General features: G+C 42.9%; 2 protein-coding genes across 3 annotated transcripts in view; one reads left to right on the forward strand and one right to left on the reverse strand.

Moving 5' to 3' along the window:
* dnaaf9 (dynein axonemal assembly factor 9) overlaps positions 1–14,214 on the reverse strand; it is a 52,018-nt gene extending 37,804 nt beyond the window's left edge. Inside the window, exons 1-7 of the mRNA XM_015343836.2 lie at positions 14,123–14,214; positions 9,352–9,431; positions 6,536–6,655; positions 5,689–5,813; positions 4,013–4,109; positions 3,207–3,313; positions 1,119–1,196 (exon numbers count right to left, since the gene is read on the reverse strand). Coding sequence (XP_015199322.2) covers positions 1,119–1,196; positions 3,207–3,313; positions 4,013–4,109; positions 5,689–5,813; positions 6,536–6,655; positions 9,352–9,431; positions 14,123–14,178 — 663 coding nt within the window. The 5' untranslated portion in view covers positions 14,179–14,214. The remainder of the gene's footprint in view (positions 1–1,118; positions 1,197–3,206; positions 3,314–4,012; positions 4,110–5,688; positions 5,814–6,535; positions 6,656–9,351; positions 9,432–14,122) is intronic.
* A 7,403-nt stretch (positions 14,215–21,617) lies between these two features.
* Positions 21,618–24,769, forward strand: part of atrn (attractin) — a 151,434-nt gene continuing 148,282 nt past the window's right edge. For both annotated transcript variants that reach the window (XM_006629110.3, XM_015343835.2), the window contains exon 1: positions 21,618–22,363. In XM_006629110.3, coding sequence (XP_006629173.2) covers positions 22,086–22,363 — 278 coding nt within the window. In that variant the 5' untranslated portion in view covers positions 21,618–22,085. The remainder of the gene's footprint in view (positions 22,364–24,769) is intronic.

Below are 24,769 nucleotides of genomic sequence, written 5' to 3' on the forward strand. Positions count from 1 at the left end.
TTTTCACTGTATTATTGTTTTACTTTTTCAGGAGCTTAGCTTTTCTCATATACTTCTTCCCATAAAAATAAATTAAAATGTGAGAAACTAAAAACTAGTTAAATCATAGCTGGAAAAATACCAAGGAAAAGTAATGGCTTGGTGCAGGACAGCCTACAAGCAGTCACTATCAGCGATTCACACAAACCCATGAAACCCCCCATTTCACTGTTACTGGCTCCAAGAGGCAAGTCACGCTTTTTACCACATGCAAACCCCCTCTGAAACCACAGACTGGATCTACCCTTGGCTTCAGGCAACACCTGAATGAACACATGATAGAATGAGACCTGCAGACGTTTACAGCTCTTAAAAGCTTCACATTGTATTTTTGCAGCACTCCGCATGCAAAAGCTTGGCCACCCCTGGTCTAAAAGGATGATTTTAAATTGATTACTGAAGCCTATTAACTATCAAAGCTATCTGAGAGCTTAATCGTATACAGCATTATCATTATGCATTATCTATTTTTCATCTGCGCAACATGAATAGAAGTTATCTATCTTGTGTAACTGTGCATCATGCCCAGATTAAATTAGGTGAAGGTAACTGGATAAAACCATTACAAATAGGAAACACATTCAAATTATCATTTCAAATGGATACACACCACCCCTCCAAGCCACATCAGCATATAATTTAAAGATGTCAATGTCTGCTGAAACAAAACAACTAAAAAGCTGGCTTCCTGTTGCAGTAATAAGTGAATTTGTAGAAAAATAAAAATGTATAAAAAATATTTAAATGTAACACTAAAATATAACAAAAATATAGAAATAAAAAGCAGTATAAAGCATCTAAAGCATACAAAATGAAACTGCAACACACCTTAAAATGACTGATTTCATGAAGAAATTGTTTCACAGCATTAGAGAACGGCACAGATCTAAGTTGTGGGAGAGCAGAGAATCGCAGGTGGTCTCTGCTCACCGCTCGCTCTTCGGAGTTTGCTGTTTCATCATCTTCAGCTGCAGCCCAGCCTGGCTCTTGCAGGCCATACTGCAAAGCAGACGCCTGTGCTGCCCTAGCTACACTGGGCCGAAATTAGAACATAATGCCCCCTGCCAAGCTGCCTTTACCTCTGTAAGCAGAATCTCCAGGGCAACGGGGTCCACTTTACTGTAAATCTGCCAGAGTGTCTCGCTCACATCAATCAGCTGGAAAACAAAGCACAGAAAGGTCCTCAGCACAGACCAGCAGTCAGAAATAGTTAGCTCCAATAGGCAACAACTGGTGACCTCGCTAGTTATAGAACATCCTTCCTGGAAAGAAGGAGTGACAAGCACCAGTGTTCTGATCACCTTGTCAGCGGGCTACATTAATATTCCTAACCACTCCAGCTCCCTGCATGGGCAGTTCACAGGTCTCCAGTGTACTTGTATAAACTTTCTTCTTCAGAACACTGCAATGGGCTCGGCTCGCTATGCAACTTTCAAATTCTACTTACGCAACAGACACTGGCATGCACTACAAAAGAGAAAAGGAGTTAAATAAGGTGTCACCCTGCCCCTCCCTTATTGAAACAGTGATCCTCATTTTCCAACACAGGTGCGAACAAGTTGCTTTCTGCTCCTGTAGCTATACTGTTATGTAAAGGAGAGAAAATAAGACAAAGTGCTATTGAGACTAAAATAAAAGGTACTGATCTCAAATAAATATTAAACATAGTATTTAAAACACATGGAAAATCCAATCACAAATATCTTGCAGACAGTAACAGAACTGATAAGACTGAAGTTTTCTCTTGTTTTTCCTTAAGTTCCAGTAAGTGACAGCACTGGCTGAAAGATGGACATGAAAAAAAGAATAGAAACTCCTTCATAGGTAAGCCCATATATACAGTGTGCATAGAAAGTCACCACCCCCTTTCAAAATGTTCACTTTTTGTTGCCCTAAAGCCCAAAAAGAAGAAAAAATCAGACCTTTTCCAATTTTATCTACTAATTGTACCTTGTAGCATCCAAGTGAAAAGCAAAATTTCTGAAAAAAAGAAATTAAAAAGTAGAATAACTGGGCTGGATAAAATACTTGGTGGAAGCACTTTTTGCTTGAATTACAACCTTGATATCCTGTTTGGATACATCTCTATCAACTTTGCACATCTATAGGGAGAAATATTTGCCCATTACTCCTTACAGAATTGTTCGACCTCAGTTAAATTGCATGGCGACTGTTGATGGACTGCCCTCTTCAAGTAATTCCAAAGATTCTCGATGGGATTGAGGTCAGGGCTCTGACAAAGCAACTCAAGGACATTTACCTTCCTGACCTTCAGCCACTGTACGGTTGCTTTGGTGGTGTGCTTTGGGTCATCGTCATGTTGACAGGTGAACCATCTTCCCATTTGCAACTTCCTGGCTGAAGCCTGCAGGTTTTCTTCAAGAATTTTCCTGTATATTGCACCACCCATCTTCTCTTCTATCTTGACAAGTGCCCCAGTCCCAGCTGAAGAGAAACACCCTTACAACAGGATGCTGCCACCACTGTGCTTTACTGTAGTAATGGTGCTCTTTGGATGGTAAGATGAATTGGGTTTTCACCAGACGTACTGTTTTGCATTCCTGACAAAAAGTTCGCTTTTGGTCTCATCTGACCTCAGCATCTGTAAATACCCATCTCCTGACTTGTGCCTTTCCACAACTTTATCTCAAAGTTCTTTTGAAAGCACTTTTCCACCCATAGTGGATTCTTTGCTTTGAAATGCACTTCCGAAAGTGGAATCCTCTAGGAACAGCTACTTTTACTCGGAACTAATCAAAATCACCACAACTGATCACAGGCAGCATAAGTTTGTTGTATGATCTGTAAGGTGACTGGTTATACCTGAGCAAGTTTACAAATGCAATTGTAAGGGTGGTGTTCACTTATCTAAATAAGGTATTCTACTGTTGTAATATTCATTAATTTTCAGAATGTTTTAGAATTTTATTTTCAGTTGGCTAATGCGTTCATGTGTGTAAATAAAAATGAACAAGCCTAATTTAATTTGATTTCATTTTCAGAGTGTTATACAACAGAAGGTACACATTTTGAAAGGGGGTGGCAAATTCCTACACCCACTGTAAACCTTCACTATACAAGACAGGATTTTAAAATATCACTTTTCACACAGGCGATAATGAGTAAAGGACACACAAGTGCCAGAAGTATAAAGTGAATGACAGCACCTTATGTTTCATTGTAAAGAAACCACCTCCACCGATTCCTTCAAGGGCAAAGGCCTGGATGATCGGCCACTTCTCTACGACAAACATGTCGAACTTCTGAATGTGTCCTGGGAGAAGACAGCACATTATCCATGAAGTAACAGCAGGAGAAACCAAACCTAAGATCTACAGCAGAGAGCATTTACGATTAAGATATAAAGGGTTTAGAGGGCTAAAGTAAAAAAAACACATCTTACAGCAACACTAGAGAAGTGAGAATATGAACACAACTTGTCGTGCTGTTTTATAAACAAAATTTAAACTAATGTGTAACAGCTGGACATTATTTTACATTTAGTGTATTAATAACTCAAAAAGACAGGAAAAAAAGACTTGAGCCTTACAGTATACAGAAATAAACGTGTTAAAAAAAGAAAAACTGCACACTACCCCTGACCGTCCAGCAGAATTTCAGGAGCTCAGTCATTTTGTACTGTAACCCAGTTCCAAATGTAGTAGAAAGTTATGCTCCTTAACTAAAGAATACCTATTTACTCCTGTATTAGAGACTATCCCTTTCAATAAGTCTTACCGTTAATCAGTAAAATAATCACTAATTAATAGTATGACAACCCAGTGGCAGGATTAGAAATATTAAAATGTCTATGCCTTAATAGTCTCAGCTTCCTACACACTCCATTTTGATGCAATCATCTAATTAATTGGTAAATTAATCCTAATAATTATCAAATGAATAATTAAGGAACCGGCTGCCATTCCTTAAATGTTGTAAGGGAGGAGATATCCACAGCTGAGCTGAGTCTTACCCTGAGAGCTGTAAGGCACTCCGATGCGGCTGCAGTCCTGAACCATGTTCACAAAGCTGGAGATTTTGAACTCCTCCGCCGCCTCCTCATCTTCGTACTGCCCACGGACACAGGGAAGACAGACAGTAACTCACAGGTCTGGACCTTAGTTCTTTCTCTTAGCACCACCACAGTGAGGAACCTCTTGCAACACATGCCACACAGGAATACTGACCATGCAGCAAATAAGTAATTGAGCTAATTAATATACTGGTGCCTCCAACACGCATCTTTCACATTCCAGTAGAAACAAATTAGAAACACTCTGGAATGTAGTCATAAAAGCCACCAAATTTACCATCACGATACCATTTACAACGTATTTGCTTCTTATTATGAACATAACCAAGATGTAAAGTGGTACTATATCTATCCAGATCCAATTCCAGTCTCCACAAGAAACGTGCTCCTTTTCAGTCCTGTAACATTACAGTATTCTTTTCTAAGATGTACAGTGACATATGCCTTCATGAATATGGCCATTGCAGAGGTTGCCTAAAACCGATAATAGGAGGCACTTTCACTAACTCAAAGGGTGGTGGGAGTCTGGAACAAGCTCCCCAACCATGTTGTAGAAGACGAGCCCCTGCCACCCTGATTTATTTCAAAAAGCAGCTGAATGAAACCCTGAGATCAATTTGTGTCCTGCTAAATGTGTTGAATGGTCTCCTCTTATTTGGACCCACTCTTATGTCCTTAGGAGCTACTTATTTTTAAGTTGTCTCAAATTTCCATATGGCACTGCAAATATGGACAACTTAAAAAAAAAACACAAACTGGACCTAAACTACAACACAGTTACAATTCTATACTGAAGTCCATGAACACAGAGGGTTTCTTTAAATTATTTCTAAGGGGCATTTCTTATAATTAGGTACAGCACTGTGATGGAAGGATAAAAAAAATACTGTCTAAACCTAGGTAGTCCAGCTAAAGTACATTACGCAGCTCTCACATTCTCTCTCACTCCATTGTTATTCAGCAGCATCAACTCATCAGCTATATTATTTGCCCAAGCGGTGTGAAAATGTGTGTAGGGAGAGCAGCTGTCATCAGCCAGCTTGCAGAAAGAGGTCTGAGATCAAGCACAGAAAAAGAACAGCTTTAACATTGAAGACACAAATGTGACTGGGCAACAATTCTCCATGCAGAGGAAATTACAAGGACAGAATCCAGAAACAGAACTAAACCAGACAGAAAGAACAAATCAAGTGGGAATACAAGATGTTACCAACAGAAAGTAGTCTGCCAACTTTAATAAGTAAGCAAACCAGCATACTCAAGACACTTACAGCAGAACATATAAAATCTCAGCTAAAAAAAGCTAAAAACTCATATCAGACTAATACCGATACATAAATAAGGTAAAAATAAACAAAAAATGATTATGCATGTTAATAAATTACCTTAGCCCTCCACAAGACTGCAGTCTCACATTCCTGTCCCACAGTAGGGATCATTAAAAATATACCTTAATTCTGCCAGGAATATTTAACTATTATCGTTAATCAAATACATAAAAATAGACTCTGAAACCACACCTATCAAAGATCAACAACAGAAGTATTTCTAGCTGTGAGAAACCTGCAACATGAAGAAGTCATCTGTGCGATTGTTAAGTGCTGGCAGTAGCTCACCTCAGTCTCAGTCATGCAGTGGAAGTGCAGGTTTCTCCAGTGGCCCACATACGGCAGCAGGGAGCTATAATTCACAGGATTGCAGTACAGGTGGACACTCTCTGCCTTAATTAGCAGAATGACGTCTATAATGAAAACAATTAGAAATTTTGATTAGAATATGATTATGATGTGATTAGAAATGTATAGTTTTAGATTAATTATAAACCTGACAGCCATGGTATAATTAATATTTATTTAAATATTTAGATCAAGCTGATATTCATCTCAACAACTATACATAGCTAGCACAAATACAATGCTTAAGAACTACCTAAGCACTATTCATTGAAATTATTGAGATTTATTTTGTATTATGAAGGCCTGCCATCTAGTGGAAAAATATAGATTTAATCAGCATTTAGTAAGGGATTCCGATTCAGTAAAGTATTTTTCCCTGCTGCTTTACTGAGATTTGAGATTCGAGATCAATGACTTCCACTAAATTGATGAGTAAATTAAGAACATCAGGGATGGAGTCGTGTCCTCTGACCCCAGAACTCCTAACTCTGGTCCTGTAGAGAGACACACTTGTGGGTTTTTGTTCAATCTGAGCACTTAATTAAATAATTGAACCTTAATAATAGGTTTAATTTTAATCCTCTCGTTATGTTCTGTTTCTAAACATGTAGGAGTTTTCCTTTTAACTATAGCACTTCTTAAGTAGCTTAAAATCTCTAACCTTTCAGCCAAAAACAATTGTAAAGGTTCTAGCCCACCTAGAAGGATACAGTACATGCAAAAGCTCAGCTGCAATAGCAGCCAGCACATCCCCAGGACTGGTAGCCCCTGCCATCACTGTACACACCATCGAGAACCTCCTCTGGGAACTCTGAATGCTCCAGGTCCAGGTTTGTCTGGTTGTACAAGCCAAAGAACAGGTAGTTGGCCAGTTCGCTGCATCCTTCATTGTATCTGCTGTCAATGCCTGCAGGCACAGAAAGTCAATTACACATACAATCTACACACTGACATGCAGAACATATTCTGGGCTCTATGGCTGACCACAGAAGCATGTTTCTGTTTGTTCACTCTTCTGCATTCACAAGAGTTTGTCAAGAATCAAGACAAAGTTAAAAACGAGTGCTGCATACAGTAATGAGGGATGATCAATGGATTCAGACTGCAGTCAGTACCCTACATTTTCAGATTAAAACACAAACACTGCAGCCTCAATGTCTATTAATGATTTAAGCCACAATTAATATCAGTATTAGAGGGTACATTCTTACTCTGATTGTATGCATGTTTTACAACAAAAAAAACAGAAAAACAATTTAATAATTTCACAATTCCACATACCCACTCCACTCTCAATTCATAATGTTCCAATCAGGAAGGCTTCTCAATGAATGTGTGTAGACATAGCCCCCCCCCACTATCTATGTATCCATTTATTTATGCATTACATACTGTTGTTGTGATGTCACGTATTTCATGTGATTTTATCTGACTTTTACATTTTGCTTGTGTGTTTTGTACTTTTATGGAAGAAGCTAAAGACATTTCCACAGTAGTGGAAAATAAAGTGTCTATCTTATAAACATCTACAGTACAGTCTGAACATTTTCCTGCAAATAATGAACTTCTCAGCGTCCACAGGGTGGCATCAGTACACAACAGCACAGCCCTGCAGGTCACCGACAGCTGGCAGGGTCTATTGTGAGGATTATCTGAATGCTCAAATACTCTTGACTTGCAGAGACCTAATTACTACTAGAACTGTATATACAGGGTTATATCTGGCCATCATGTTGTTTTTCCTCAACAAACAGGAACATGCACTGCGTCCGATTCTTGCACACTCACATTTCAACACCAGCACATCCAAATGCTGCCTAGGCCAAGTCATGCGTGCTTTAATAAAAGTGTTATATGGCACACCAAACCTCAACTCTACCTTCTAATCAAAATATTTCACATGCTCTGTGTATTATGTGGAGATGTCTGCACTTAAACACAATGAACTTCACTTCACACGTTCCAAAAAGCAGTACTGCCAAGTCAGCAGGGGTGAAAATGTGAATGCTGAAGCCCTATTTGACAGTTAAAGAACAGTGAAAACTGAAGCTGTTGAAACAGCTATAATAATTTTAGGTTCAAGCGGAAAGATTTGTCGGCATGCATTATCTGCAAATGAACAGGTCACATTAATACCAGGCTGGAAAACAGAAAGCAAAATCACACATTTTTTTTTTCTTTTACTTTTTATGCATTTGAAGCTAGTTTTACTTAAATCTATTACTGATTATAGCAGCTAAAACAAATCAACACCCGTTTCTTGTTAACAGAATCCCTGTCGCATTAATTATCATACGGAAAAGTTTGACTAAATTAAATGTTCCTATCATGTCAAGCCAGAGCTGAGTCTCCATACCAAGTGTCATCTCTTTGGTCTTGATAGACTATAAATTCTGAATTAAATACATGACCTTCTCTGCATAAAGCTACGTCTGTATTTCTAATTTTAAGTTGTTGTTTGAAGGAGGTGAAGGAGTGCCAGAAGATGTGCACCAGCTGCTCTGAATGACTTGTGTCAACCGTGAAAACATAGGCTTCGAGACGAGGTGTTACAGCAAATTTTCAAGAGGAAAAAAATCTGAACTAATCCACAAGCCATTTTCGAAAATATGTTTTGGGTCTGTCATTAGAAATATTTAAAAAGTTTTGTGTGAAATGTGTCACTATAAATTCATTTCACTGTATTCAGGCTAAAATTAAAGATATTAAAAGCATTTTGCAACCTATTTCACATTTTTCCCTTTTGAATAGTGTCAGAAGTGATGTGACAAAGCAAATGTAAAGCAAAACCCCACTCCTTCAACTTTAATGAAGTCACTTACATGTATTTTAACTAAACATTTTTGTTTGGTTTTTCCCCAAATGTCTTTTTGGTAAAATGATGAAAGAGTAACTCAAGCGGTCAGCAACTGTTGAAATTTCTATTCTTGCAGTAACTTCTGGAGTTCGCTTTGCCTGGACTGTATATTTCACTGAATTAGTGCTAAAGCTGCAACAGCCAGAGCCCTGCTGTTGGTGTTCTGTTGCCAAGCAACACGCAAGATCTCTCTGCCAGCAAATACTGGTTTATGACTGAAATGATTACAAACAAAGAGCTGCAGTGAGGAGGTCAGGCAGGTGGCTCGATTGAAGGCTGCATATTCCAAATTATCATGAACAAAAAACGGGTATGCCCATGGCCATATCCCTCTCCTAACCATGAAAAATGATATGCTTCATTTATTCATTCTTCTCAAGTATGCCTTTTCCAGAACTGCACAGCATGTAGGAGCATGTCTTGGGCGCCAGGTGTGTGCATTCAGTTTATGCATACAGACTCACCAACTGGAACACTCTGCTCTACACTAATGTCAACTCGGCCAGCCTTGTGATCCTGTGGGTTCAGGGTAAATATTGGTACAAAAGACTGTTTTAGTCTGATAACACATCAGAATGCCAAAACAGCAAATAACTCAATCTTAAAATCTCTAAGTAAACTCCATTAGTGGTTACTAAGAAGTACAGATTACTTCACTTCTGTCTGTCATCTAGCCAAATTAAAGTTTTATTAAACCTACAATTACATATAATTGTTTTTAATTTTCATCTGCTTAGCGGACTCACCCAGTATACACAAGATCCCATCTGGTCTGCATTTGCTGGCATCACTCAATAAAGCCTGTACCTGACGCAGACGGGAACAGCTACAGGAGAGAAAAAGAAAAGCATCACCTTCATGAACTTCTCACATGTAGCCATGTGAGCTGCCATTATTCTCTATAGCACGTGGAACAATGTTTTTAAACAGATGTGATTTTCGACAGCTTGGATGTGAAACGACTAGGGATAGCCCAATTCACCGAAATGGCCGCATTGCAAATCAGTGTCCTATAGCACCCTTGCATATGAAACAATAAATAGTACTTTTCCTAGCAACTGCATGGCATCATCATAACTAATCAAAAACAAAAACACAGACTTTTCATTTTCACATTCATTTTTATGTTCAATAAACAGCTTGAAGCCTACCTAGTAACAGGTGTTTCGATAGCTAGCACTTGCAAAAGAAACTGCAAGCTCTATATTAATGAATTAATACTAAACTCTAAATTACCAGGTTGGTAACACACTCTTCACCAAGGAAAGAACCTCAAGCCTCCCCAGAAAGATGTATTCACACTCTTGCCATCTTTTACATTTCTCACAGAAATACATTTGGAAAAATGTAAATATAATTAAGATACTTTGACTCTTGATATAATAAACCCTCATGTTTATCATGACACGATCCAATACTTGCTTACCTACCACAAAACTAAAAGAAGTGCTGAATTGTGCAATGTGGCCTGTTTTGTGATTGCCACCACTGACAACCCATCCTAGATTCTGTCTTTCTATTAAAAACTGAAAAAGTTCCCGCACTCATGACACAGATGCACTTAGCAGCTCTTTAAATTATATTAAGTTGCTCCTGAAGCTCTGTGTCCTGCTCACTATTTCATGGTCCAGGATGTGATTGAAAGTTTGCGTGGTTTTTAAATACTTCCTAAAGACTATGGCATGCCAAGAGTTTATCTCAGCTTCCAGGGATCCAGGGAAAACAATCTTCCTTAAGGAAGTTTGATTTCAGAAAATTTATCAGCTGCTGCCACACTCTTGGCTGTCTGACAAAAGAATTACTCTACACCTCTCTTGAGCTCCCTGCACAGCCACCAGCTAGCAGATTCTTCAAATCCACCGGTAAAGAATTAAAGAAACTCTGACTGCCAAGGTGCAACCACATCTGTTCAGGACACACAGATTACCAGAATCACAGAATTCAAACAATTCAATAACGCTGTGCTGTCCCTGTTTCAATACATCAACCGGAGTGCTTGAGTGAGATACACTGACTAGAATATTCCTAAGGAAATGCCTCTGACATACAATCATACTGAATTACTTGACTTTAAGATTTGAATTTGCGCTTACCACAGATCACCAAGCCAAGATAGAATCAACATTTGATAGGCCATTAATTTGCTTACTTGTGTATTTGATATTATAATTCAATTCAACTTTTATATAGCACCTTTCACAACAAGGTTGCTGTTACGACCCCAAATGTCTAGGGGAAAAGGGGTGTAACATTTAGGATAATTCTTTTGTAAGCAGGGGGGGGGTTTGGTGAGGGACTAGGAAGTATGATAAGGGTAAGAAACTAGAGTGGTGCCAAAGGAAAGAAAATAACAAACAAAAATGGAGCTGGCTAGGACAGTGAGGGAAAGCTAATCTGACTACAAAAGAAACCCCAAAACACACGGTCTTCGGTGTCTTCAACACCCTAGCTAACCTGCACTGACTACCCAAAACCATACGAGACAAACGGCACTCACCCGTACTAAACTAGTGTACTAATACAAAATCAACTAAGTGTGTAAGTGTACCCAACAACCTAAACTAACCTTATATACAAAAGTTCACACAAAAACACAAGTGAACCAGGAAGACAAATAAGGGAAAACAAGAGTAATAAATAGGAGCAGGGTACAAAAAGAACACAAAAGTTGAACATGTAACACTGGGGCAAGGTAATGACAAAACAAGGATGAACACACAAACAAACGAAAGTACAAAGAAACTAACATAAATCCAACAAAACAACAAAGCCGAAGCTATACGAAAATACACACACACAAAGCAAAACAAACCAAAACGAAGCCGAAGCAATAACCAGGAGCGAAGCGATAACCAAAACCGAACGGGACCGAAGTCAAATGAAAGGCCTCTTCTTTCTGAAAGCCTCCATGTTATATAGTGAATAAGATGTGTTCTGATTGGCTGAGGCTAATTAATGACATCATACTAAAACAGTGGAGTGATGGTGGGCCAATGGGGAAGGGAGAACAATCAAGGGTCAGCAGTGTGGAACATAGAAAAAACACACACAGAACACACACTGGGACGTAACAGTTGCCCCAAGGCGTATATATAATATATATATATAATATGCCCGAAGGCATATTGTAAGACATCAAGGTTGTAATGGATCCACAATCAGTGTTCTTTTCCATCTAGTTTGGCTTTATTTGAATTGTTCGACAGATGTCGTCTTGGAAAAAAAAAGGTCTATTAATGTATTCCTTCCTGTATATTAGCAGATAGTATATAACCATCCATCAGCTACTGTGGCAGAGATGATTAATTCTTCAGTCAGGTTTTATTACAGTAGCTTGACTGACAGGTTGATATTAAGGAGAAAAATGAAAGTTAATCTGGTTTTATAGATCACGTGAGGCTTTTGTGAAACGCCACCTGTAAGTAACAGCACACAGCACCAAAACGTTATCCTTTCTGGCGAAGGATATCAGTTTGTTAAAATACATTTTTTACTATCCGACATTAACCCTTTCCCTGATGGAAACAGCAAGAATACAGCTAAGGGAAGAATGGAAGTTGAGATCCTACCCCTGAGCAAGGTCCTTGACTCAAACTGCTTCAGTAAAATCCCAGCAGTATAATGAGCCCTCACTAGATTGTCATTAGACCTGAGAATTTGTTTGATTTATCTTTTTCAATCAAAAACTAAGATACATTCCTAAGTGTTGTTATATAACTTCTGCAACTAGGCCTAATTTCAGCTTAAGTCACCCTTTTTATTAATACTTAGGATACGAACAGAAAAGTTGCAAATGACAGGAATCTGCAACTGTAATCTAGAATCTGAAACTAATAACTAATGTCCCTCTGCGCACTATCATCTTACTGCTCGTCTCAAGAGTCAGATCCTTCTCATCCCACACGGTGATCTGGACCAGATACCGAATGCCATCTGGGGATCAGACAGACATCAAGCTCTACATCTCTCACGATTTGCTATCTGCTCTCATAGACATAACTTAAAACACAGCAGGTCTTCGTCAATGCATCTTGATGGCGACTTTTATCTGACAATGAAAAACACATTTCGAGGTGTGAGTCTTTACTCCAACAAGGGGAATTCCTGATCTTCATGCTACAATTCAGATCCAACATGTCACAGTTTGTAAATTTTTCATGTATTTTCATCTGCTGTTTATTTTGTCTTTTCTAGATTTCATTTAATCTTTTCAAAGAGCAGAACATTGCCCTTGAACATGTTAGCAAACAAAAAGAGAATTAAAATAGAACATCCAGATATGGCTTAGAAACCACAGCATACCAGCTCAAAACAGCTTTTCTAGTTTGGAGCTCTAACTCCATAAATTCACAAACACATTCTGTCAAAGAGTACCCAATCCATCAGCCCAATTTCTTCCTTTTCACAAAAATGTTTTATAAACGCAGAAATTCCTAGTTTAGACAGTACAATGGTAAACGAATGACATCCACATAACTGGAATTTGATGAGATTCAACAGCTGAATATCATCCCTCCTGGAATTCTGCAAAGCTGTGAAACGAATCCCTTGACCCTAGACTGAAGACAAGCCTACATGTAGTTAGTGCTTGAGCCAGCTCCAAACCAAGGCAGTAACATAGTTATGCATATTTATCTCTTCTGCATGTATTGCTCCCAACCAGATTCAACTCAATAAGTACCTTGGGGGTATACCAACCTACATCTAAGGTATACAAGTATATGTTAATTACATAAATTGAATAATCTAATTCTTTATGCGTGTTTGCCTCATAATTTATTTGGTATTTTTATCCGTGGGTAGTTTCAGAAATTCAGTTTTCTGAAGAGCTCCCACTTGAATTGGCCTATACAAGACCGGTGTGTTTAACTGCAAAGCAGAGTAATGTAGAGTAAAGGATTTCAAATCCTTTGTGATGATGACGACGGTCAAGTTCAAATAAAATATTATATGTCCAATATAATCCAGTCTCGGGGAAGATATGCAGACAGTGAGCAGCTCAGTGTAGTGAAATGATTCAGTCGGGAGAGTCTCTAGACAGCTCACACAGGAGCCCACTGGTCTTTCAGTGAAAAAATGTCGATTATTAGAACAAAAAAACAACAACCAGTGAACAAAGAAATATAGTAAAAAATACTGTTGGATATATATAACTTTTTTATATACTCTGTTTTTGCCTGTTTTCTCTCTACATCACTGGACTTTAACGAGTTATCACACCGCGAACGTGGTTCCTGAGCCCGAACCGCCGAACCGCCCGCCTAGCCCGTCTGCAGAAGAAGGCCCAGGGAAACACAGGCTCCTGTCGGGGAAAGATGCGACAACACCTTCAAACAAGCGCCGCTGCCCGCACAGGCCCGGGACTCGGGCGGTGAGGCAGCCGGCGGTCCGGCCGGGACGTGTGACGGGACCCGCCGGACCCGCCCACCGCCCAGAACAACAACACCGTCCCCGGCGCCGAGGGCAGCGCTCGGCCTCCATCCCACCGCGGCCGGGCAGGGAAATGTCAGCTCTCACCTGACGGCGGGGCTCAGGCACTGGTATTTCCCGTTCTTCCTCCGTATGCCTGCCATATCTGCAGCTCACGTCGTGAAAGAAAACTGCAGTGTTATAAACCTGGTCGTCAGCGCCAGCGGAGACAGCTCCCCATCCCCAACAGCCCTGGCGCAGCTGGAGGACGAGCTGGCGAGTATGGCAACCGGCGGAACCACTCGCCCCCCCACGGCGAGCGAAGGCACCGCTGTACCTGTTGTATCGAAATTAAGGCGTACTAATGCAACAATAGTGAGTATAGCTACACAAACTATTTTTTCAAATCCATGTTAGTCCTTTCTTGCGGTTCTTCGAGAGCGGCAAAGTGGCTGCGTCTCCCCCTGGAGCACGGAGTGGTATAGCCCGCGAGTGTCCCTTGACAGCGGACGCGACTCTGCGCGCTCACGAGAACATCGGGGGCTCGCTCCTGCGCACGCGGAGGACTTGGGGAGCAGGCACATTGGGCAGTTTATTTCGATAACCCCCAGTTTAGTCAGTTATCTATTTCCTGGAATTCCATGAGGATTAATAAGAAATAATTTAAATTTTCAAATTTACTGAAATGTTCTATCCATTACCTGCTCCCCGGGAGTCACAGCACACTCGCTGCCTTGTGTATGAGACAGCTCATTTAAACTGGTGTCTTTCAAACATTTAAACAGTGAACCTCTGACCGGAGACACTCGTGAAACCGGGGTTAGCGCTCTCTCGGTTTCCTAACATTGCTCCGTCCAGAGACGATGTTGGTGAAGTGCATCACAGGCGCAGACACGGAACAAGCTTGCTATATTTCGCTCCCCCATTAACCAAAAAAAAAAAGACAAACGCCACGTTATACACAAATTAACGCGGCGGTAAAAAGAGATCATTGTTTTCTTTGTAATAGGATGAGGTCATTCTCGGCTATTTTTGTTTACAATTTCCGCCGAAGGTGAAGTGGGTATTTGCTGCAGTAACCCTGGCCCTGCAGGAGGAGAGCGGTTGTGTATGATGTCCAGGCTGCTGGCAGCCCTATGGAAACACTGACCGGCCGATGGACACTTCGACACTGTCCTGATGGACATGTCCACTATCATTGGATTGCAACAGCTGTACAATAACCCAAAAGTCTCCAATTGTTTTTTAAGACTTGTTTCGTATGTATTTGTTTGAAAAATAAACTGTGGCCTAGGGGAGTATTATGTACTTGATCATGGTGGGTCAGTTGTGAAACTGTGCAACCAGGGGATCATTTCCAGTTAATACACTGCTTTCAGTTTGTTTCCTGTTACCTTTTTCGACCATTAAACACACGATGTTCAGATCTTCTGTACCTATTCTCCAGCATAAGTAAGGGTTACATAATATAATCTACAGACCGTCCACTAGTGATACTGCACAACCATATATAATGTGGTTTATATATTTAAGACAAACAGAACAAAGTAAGTAACAGAGTAAGTAAATCAGGCCCCACACTGAAGCCACAGTGTATCTCTGTATGTAGTGGAGCTAGTTCGGACACGGTGACGTCGTCGCCCTCCTGCATGTAGCAGGGACTTCAGCTCACTCGGCTGGTTCTCTGTTGTGTTACGCAGGAGACCTGGGTTCGCACCCAGGTGTTGTGGGACAAACTGGCGAGGGCACGAGCCCGCGCGGAACTGTGACGGTCACATGTTCAGTCCAGTACAGTAAGAAGGCGTCTCGCGTTACTGATGGGAATGAGCAGATTGCTGTGCTGGACTCCATATTCTGGACGACATCATCTCTCTGCAGTGAAGCTCTCTTACTCTCAGCATCAACAGCGGTGGCAACAACCGTTTGAGCCTCTGTACGCACCGGACAGGGAAGAGCGCTCTTTAGCTTCTTTATCCAGTACAGGGTGGGGGGGCAGAGCCTATACCTACAAGCAATGGGCACAAGGCAGGGTACACCCAGGATGGGACACCAGACACCAGCACGCACACAATCACACCAGGACCAATGTTTCCAGAAGCCAATTAACCTCCCAGTTAGTCTGTGGGGTGTGGGAGGAAACTGGAGCACCTGGAGGAAACCTACATGAAGATGTGGAGTACACATAAACTCCACACAGACAGCACTCTAGGTCTGGAACTGAACCCAGGGCCCCAGCGCTACGAGGCAGCAAAGCCGACCACTGCTCCACCATGTCGCTCTAAAGACCTGAGAGGGTGAATTTGCTTCTGCCAGTGTGAGTCTGCGGCCTAACAGCACTCTTTCCAGCAGTGGTGCTGAAGAACATGACTCCGGTGCCCCATGAGCTACAGGATTCTTGGGAACTGAGTGACAGCCTCTAGGGTGCAAATCGTTTTTTTTCTTGGAAATCTCATGTTTGACATGTTTTATTGAATGTAATGCTACATGGTGTTTGTGAAACAGAAAAAAAATGAAAGGTTTCTTACAGTTTGCCTGCTGACAGAGGCTTTGTCCTCTGCAGTGCTGCAAAAGAAACAAAGGGTGTAGTATTTATATTCAATTCAGAAGCTAGCACCAGCATTCTCTGTGGAAAGTCAAGGAGAGCTTGTTGGCTCAAATGTTTCAAAGCAGACATTCACAAAATACCAAAACTGAGAAAACATCTGAAATGGAAAGGGACCTGTAAGCCTGTAAGCCAGTTAATTTAGACGCCTGAAATCTGTTTCCAGAGACCCTCAGAATCGCACTAGGACAGATTCTGAGCTTTTCTCTCAACAGAGACAGGCCTGCCGCCAGGAGGAATGACCACTGATTCCTGAACTTCCTGCCAGAGGCCCCTCTCCCGCTGACCTCGTGTCCTCTTTTGTTTGTCTTTTCCGTGCTGAGGAACCAGGACCCCCTCCTCCCCTCTGAGTAACCCTCCGCCTTTCCTGCGCTACCTCCCACTGTACAGAGAGTCGTCCCCTCTGTTGGATATCACCCTCCTTCCTCCTCGACTGCAGTCCCACATCATCAGATCTCAGGAGTTAAACATTGCTGTGCCAGGGCAGTGCTGGGATGGGTGACTTCGAGGGAAAATCAGGTTACTGCTTCAAGAGGTGGCGCTGTCCCCTCTGGACAGATATTCCAGGTGTGGTGACTGGTGACACTGCTGCAGGGGGGGCTGTCCTTCATACGAGACTTAAGAGTGCAATCTTGACCATGCAGTAATTAAAGATCCCATAGCTCTCTGCATAAGAACACCTGTGTTAACACCAGGTCTGCTGGCCTCCCTAAAATTTCCTCTTAATTCAGTTGGTGCAGCAGTTTCCCCCTCTGTCGGTGATCCACTGAGGAGCAGGGATTACTGGGGGTGCCAGTGCAGAACAGTCACTGTGTGTCACCGAGCGGGGGGTGCAGCAGGTCCCCTCCTGTGTGTGAGCACTACAGAAATGCATGAGCTCATGGTAACGTCCTGCGAGCTCCTGCGGCAGCTGGCCTGGTGAGAGGAAAGCTGCTGCAAAGCCATGACAAAGCATGGGGAAGAGCAACAGAGCTGCATCTGAGTATAACCCCAATGAGGCGGATGACAGTACAGAACAGTACAGAAATCCTATATTTGCATTTATTGACATACTGTATACAGTGCCCCTATCCATCTCTCTTGCTCCGTTTTCCTTTTCAGTTGAAGCTGCAGCTGCCCAGTGTTTTGAGAACAGACATGTTATTAATTCAGGTGGGGAGCTGCGTCAGCATGCGTAGGCTGCAAAGGAACAAGTAATAGGTTACCTCCATGCTGAAAAGAGAAGAAAGAGAACACAATGTTTTGGCCATGGAGCCTTCTTCAGGTGTCTTCTTCTTCTTCACCTGAAGAAGGCTCCAAGGCCGAAATGACATGTCATTAAGTCTGCTGATGACTGTGTCAGTGTCAGTCTGCTCCAACATGTAGACACTGATCATGGGCCTGGAGTGGATTTTTGGGTTGAATGGTGGAACAACTCCTGCCTTCAAAATAATGTCAAAAACCAAAGACATGCCCATTGATTACAATAAGCTAACCTTTTGAGGAGTCTGATTTAGTCTAGTGTTGAGACAGAAGAAAGCTGACCAACCATAGGTGCCTCTGAAAGCTGTTGTGGGGCCCAGGGCTAAGATAAGTCACGAGCCCAACCATTTAACTCTGTTCCCCACTATGGGAAACACTTGGAACAAAACTAGAAAATTCAGAAGTGAAAATTCCACTGTGACAGCATGGGCCCAGAAATCTGTGCGCTTAGAGCACATTATTTAGACATAAAAAGGTTTTCTTCCCAACACCAAATAATATATTTAGTGGAAGTCTTTCATCAAACTCGCTACACTTACACAGTGTTCAATCGTACAGTCTATACAGACCTGAAGGGCTTTTTAGCGACCTCACACTGCCCACTGCTCCTTTGCTCGCCTCATCAAGAGCAAGAAAGCAAATGAGACAACCATAAATAATAATAATAATAATAATAATAATAATAATAATTACTTACACTTATATAGTGCTTTTCTGGACACTCAAAGCGCTTTACAGGTAATGGGGATCCCCTCCAACACTCCCAGTGTGCAGCCCCACCTGCATGATGAAAATAAGACCTTAAAATACTTTTTTTTTTCTTACTATCAAATCTATTAATTTTACTATTCTTCCTCAAGGTAGTTTAGATTTTTGACACCATAACTTGTCCCACAGTTCTGGGAAAGATGCCTGTTGATAAAATGTGCCTGGTTTGTCATACAGTAGGTACCGTCACGTATCGCCCGATGCACATTTCCACGTATTCACGTCCTCAGCGAGGACAATAAAGGGGTTAATCCATTTATTATGTGTACATAGACAGTAATGAATTGTAATTGGGTAGCTGCAAGTAAGACTGCAAGTAGCTGGCCAGCCTATCGGATGGTACACACACAGGACTATTTAGAGATGTCAATTAATAATAATAATAATTATTATTATAATAATTCCTTACACTTATATAGCACTTTTCTGGACACTCCACTCAAAGCGCTTTACAGGTAATGGGGACACCCCTCCACCACCACCAGTGTGCAGCCCCACCTGGATGATGCACCAGTACTCTCCCCACACACCAGCTCTCAGTGGGGAGGAGAGCAGAGTGATGAAGCCAGTTCAGAGATGGGGATTATTAGGAGGCAATGATTGGTAAGGGCCAAAGGGAAATTTAGCCAGGACGCTGGGGTAACACCCCTACTCTTTTTGAGAAATGCCCCGGGATTGCTAATAACCACAGAGAGTCAGGACCTCAGTTTTATGTCTCATCCGAAGGATTTTACAGTAGTATCCCTGTTACTATACTGGGGCATTAGGACCACAGGGTGAGCGTCTGCTGCTGGCCCCATTAACACCTCTTCCAGCAGCAACATTTGCTTCCCTGGCGGTCTCTCATCCAGGTACTGGCCAGACTCACACTGCTGGGCTTCAGTGAGCTGCCAGCTGTGGGTCGCAGGGTGATAGGGCTGCTGGTGTATATCATGTCCAAAGTCTCACTTGACTCCGGGATCTAAGAGCAGAGAAGCAGTAACACTAAAAATTGTGCCATTAAAAAGCTAATAAGTTATTTAAAAAAAGGAAATGAGAGAGGGGTGAGGAGTTACAACACATTTGGTTTCTAGCAGCCAACTGACAGTAGGATCTTACCCTACCATTTCCTGAAGGAAACCAGGGTAACGGCTCCAACTACATGGCCGAGCATCTCCCAGGAGGACTGAGGCTTGTTGAGGAGGCCAGGGTGGGGAATGGGGCTGACGCAGCTTGAGGCAGAGGGGTAGCTCACACTTGGATAAGGGGTTTAAGAGTAAATGGCAAGCAAAGCGGGGAGAAAGGGGAAGCTGGGAGAAGCACCGCAGTTTTTCCGGGCAGACAGAAGGAGGAGCAGAAAGAGCTGAAACATACGGCTGCTGTAGGCAATGACGGCCAGCAGAGGGCAGGCTTTGACTTCTACAGATCAGGATAGTAGTAGAAGACGCATCTCTTCGTTCCTCATCACACTTGTAATGGGTTGAAGAAGTTCAAGTAGGCAGCTGTGTCAGCATGCATAGGCTGCAAAGGAACAGGTAAAGGTTTATTCCATGCCGACAGGACAAGAACAGAGACACAACGTTTTGGCTGTTGAGCCTTCTTCAGGTGTCACAGAGGTGTGGAGCTGTGGATTGGTCACATTCGGACAATTCAGGCACGGAGAAGGCTCCACAGCTGAAAAGTTGTGTCTCTTTTCTTTTCCTTTCAGCATGGAATAAACTTTTACCTGTGCTTGTTATTGGTTGTACTGTACCATCAGAATGTTTAAGGGAGAGGGGCGGTGTAAAAGATGTATCTGCCGTCCACACTACACAAGGGAAGAGAACATGAGAACATAAAAATGATAGAAATGTGATGAAGCCATTCAGCCTATCTAGGACACTTAATTGTTAGCTGCTAATTGATCCAATGATCTCACACAGCTGTATCACGAAAGAAGCCAGGGTATCAACTTCAACATGGCGGAAGAGCTTGTTGCACACTCCCACCACTCTCTGTGTAAACAAATGCACTCTGTTTTAAATCCAATTCCACAGTTTCCACTTCTGCTCTCTGATTTGTGGGTAATGGTTGATTGTGAAGAGATCCACAGGGGTGACATAATGATTTTGAATGCTTGGATCAGGAATCCTTTTCTTTTGCATTCAAGTTTTAAAAGGTTCTGTTCTTTCAGCCTGTTTGCATAGAATGTTCCTTTAAACTGTGGAATATATGTGGTTACTCTATTCTGGACAGATTCTAAATCAACCATCTTTATGTGACAAGGTATCTAAAATTATACACAATGTTGCAAATGTGGTCTTTCATGTACTAACATTTCTTGTTTTTTACTGTTTCACCACATTGTCTAGCTGATGCAAACAATGTGTGAACAGAATCATCCAAGAATTTTCATATCTAGCCCTCTGTCTCCTATCTTGGCTTTATACTTTTACTCCACATGTCTTCTCACAGAAATGTGCCCAGTCTTGAACTTCTGTCTTTCCTGCATCTAAAATGTTTGAAAATCCTATTTTGTCATCATGCACATATGAAGTAATATGAGATTGTTATTTTTACTAGGGAATGTTTGTACTTTTTTGCACAAAAAAACCAATATATCACTTTTTTTTGGTTTACAAGTAAATTAGTGGGTGGCATGGTGGGACAGGGGTTAGCAGCACTGACCTGAGCATCAATGGGTATGTTCAATGGGTACTGTATCAATGGGTATGTTCTCCCTTAGTTTATATTGGTTTCCTCCCCCAGTCCAAAGGCATACTGGTAGGTTAATTGGCTTCTGGGAAACTGGGCCCTGGTGTGAGTGTATCTGGAATAAACCTTTACTTGTTCTTTTACAGCCTATGTATGCTGATGCAGCTCCCTACTTGAGTTTATTCATATTTACTTTAACGTCACTCTGTGTAGATATAATAGCGGTTTCTAAATTGTGCAAATTCTTGCTATGTGCCCACCAGTCTCCGCCTCATCACCGCACTCCTGCGCTGGACGAAGCGCTTATTGAACTTGGATAAATAATCAGTACGTCATGATTGCTCTGCCTTTCAGTAGGGCTTTGTGAATATCGCGCTCGCAGTTGGAAGCAAACGAGTCTGGTTTTCTTCCGTAAATCGGCAGCGAGAGAATACGTGTCTCACTCGTCGGCCCCCGTGCTGGTGAGGAGACCCGGCGCAGAACCGCCTGCCCCCGGTGTTGCTCTGGCGTCGCTCCCCGGGCTTGAATCCCCCGCTTCTCCGGCCGGGACGTCATTTCCAGGTGCCTTTGCGTGTGTGGGCAAGGAGAGGGGGGAGAGAGGGAATATAACGGGAGACGGGGAGAGCGGCTGGAAGGGCTTGCTTGTGAATTAATTCGCTCAAGGAAGAAGATAATACTGGTACAACTCTGACACCGTCGCCGGAATCCATTGCGACTAGTCCCACCTGAGGTCGAGGGGCAGAGCGGAGGCGAGCCGAAAACACAGGCGAGCAACTCCGTGCCAGGATGCAGAGGGATAGGCGGCGGGCCTGCTGGCGCTCCGGCGGCGGCTGCAGCCGCGGTGTGTACCGGGCGAGGGCCCCGGGCTCGCTGGGGCCCAGGCGGGCACCGCTGCTCCTCCTGTCGGCGCTGTTCGTCTTCGTGGCCGGGCTTCCTGCTCCGTGCGAGGGGAAGGAGTGCGACAAGCCCTGCCTGAACGGGCAGTGCAGCACGGCCGTGGGATACTGCCAGTGCGACCCCGGCTGGGTGGGGGACCAGTGCCAGCACTGCGGGGGCAGATTCAGGTAAGCCCGGGGAGTGGGGAGTGGGGGCTGGGGGTCGGCTTGCGGGAGCTGCTGTCGTGGGGCAGGACGGCGTTTGTTTTTTCTCGTGGGGCGATGAAGTGCAGCCGGTAGTCGCAGAGGGACTTGAGTGCGGAAGTCTGGCTCCCAGACGTGCAGCACTGCACACACTGTGCTCTGGGGGTCCACAGTGTGTGATTACATTACGATGAACACATGAGCAGGCACAGGCAGCGGGGCCGGTACCGGCCCGGTCGCGATCCGTTCTCTTGGCTTTGTGGCGGACTCCCTGGAAAAGCTGGGCTGGGTGAGCTGGCCTACCGAGGGTCCTGGCTCCGGGAGAAACATGAGCACATGAGCAAGTTGGGGAACAGCGTCACCGGTGTCCTGTCACCTGGCGACCTGTGATGCGCTCGGGCGGCACTGCGGCGTCTCAAGCCTTGCTTGTCCTCACGCTGCCGAGACGAGTACAGCGGTACTGTCGCTTTGTGTCTTCATGACTTCGCGCTGTGCACCCCGCAGGCCGGCCCAGGGACCCAGGGCAGTTCACCTCGTAACGCCCTTCCCCGCTCTGGACATCTGCCTGCAGGGTTTCAGTGGGGGAATTATATCCCAGCTAAATAAATGTCAGTTTCCAGCTGCTGATAGTGCGTAGAGGGCAGACAGATGCTCAGGAGCTGCATGGGGTCCCGGGACACAGTAGTGTTGGAGCTGCAGGATTTCATTACAGAGAGTGTTCAGTCTGCATCGGCATTGATCAAGCCCTCGCCGGTGTACTTGAGGGTGCTTTCCAAGGAAATCTACCTCTGGTGTCTGAAATGTGGATTTTTGCTTAATTCTTGGCAGTCGTAATACCCAGTAATTGCAGGCCCATCATTAGTCTTCAGAAGTTCAGCTCTTTGTTCTGTAGAAAACATTTCATTGTTCCTGCCTTCAGAGAGCGAAATCTCAAATGGGGCTGAAAGTCTGTCTGGTGTAGGGGCTGCTCTCCTGGGTTTCCATGGGTGACCATCTGGGCAGAGGAGGCGAAACTGTTGAAGTTGTGCCTGGTGAGATGTGGTCACCTCAGAAAGGCAGCTCTCCAAGTGGACTGGTCACTAAAGAGAGCACACCTCTCAGGACTGCCTGCCCTTCTGTTTGGTGTGGTGTTTAACAAAGAAGAATCTAGGCAAAAATGACATAGCGAAGAAATAAATCTCTGGGATGGTTGACCTAAAGATCTCATCCAGCTGTTTTCCTTAAAGAAACCAGGGCCTCAGCTTCAACAACAAGGGTGAGTAGCTTGTTCTAGACTCCCACAACCCTTTGTGTAAAGAAGCGCCTCCTGTTCAGTTTTAATTGCACTTCCTTGTAGTTTCCCCTTATTCTCTGGGCTGTTTTGCTGTTTGTTCTGAAGTCGCCTGGGTTGGCTGTGTCAAGGCCTGTGAGGTTTTTGAATACTTGTATCAAGTCCCCTCATTTTCTTCTCTGTTCAGGACTGAAAAGCATTGGGCTTTGCCTTAAACCCCAGAAAGTATCTGGTTGCTCTCTGGACAGATTCCAGAGGAATGGTATTTTCTCTGTTACAGGGTGACGAAAATTGTAGACCATGTTCATAAGGAGGTATTATTAGTGTGTTATACAACTTTAACACATCATCCCTCAATTTAAATTCTAAGATTTATACTATGTAGCTGAATATATTGCTTGCCCAAAGTCTTGTAGATATAGCCTAGATAATAGTAGTTCAGTAGCCTAGATAATGTCAACATAAAGTCCTGTTTTTTGATAAGTAATCTCTCCAATATCAGCATTTCCTGTTTTGTATCTAGCTTGTAGATTTCTTTACCTCCACGTGATGCTCTGCACTTTAATGTCTCCCAGTTTGCTTGAGTTTTGTGTTTTTTTTATTTTTATTTTTGATTTGGTGTTTTTGCCCTGTCATCCTCACTCTCCTGATTGTATGAAAAGACAAGATCAATACCTGCATTTTTTTGCAGCTGGTCTGACAAACTGGGTGACAGAGCACATGTTAACCTTATGTATCATTTCCGTTTCTGTTGCTGACATTCCTTTAAGTTTTTCCAGTCTGTTTTCAAAACTTCTTTGAATATTAATTTCAGGAGATGGTCATAAATTCTCATCAATGGTGGTCTACACCTGTAATGGTGCTCCTTTCGCCAGTTCCTCTAGCCTGTAGGTGCCGTCCTGCGTGTTGACTCCACTGTGTGTACGGTGTGCTGGGTGTGCAAGACCCCGCAGAACCCTCTGCAGTCTGAGAGAAGAGCAGACTCTGTTTTTCTGCCTTTAAAACTGTAGTTCAGCAGAGTAATTTTCACGGCAGTGTCTCCACTAGCCTTCTGCGGTGATGGATACTTTATTCTTTTGTCACACATAGGTTTTTGCTCTTTTCTACATCTTTGTATGGTG

Source organism: Lepisosteus oculatus, chromosome 1 (assembly GCF_040954835.1).
Source record: "Lepisosteus oculatus isolate fLepOcu1 chromosome 1, fLepOcu1.hap2, whole genome shotgun sequence".
In the NCBI taxonomy this organism is placed as follows: domain Eukaryota; kingdom Metazoa; phylum Chordata; class Actinopteri; order Semionotiformes; family Lepisosteidae; genus Lepisosteus; species Lepisosteus oculatus.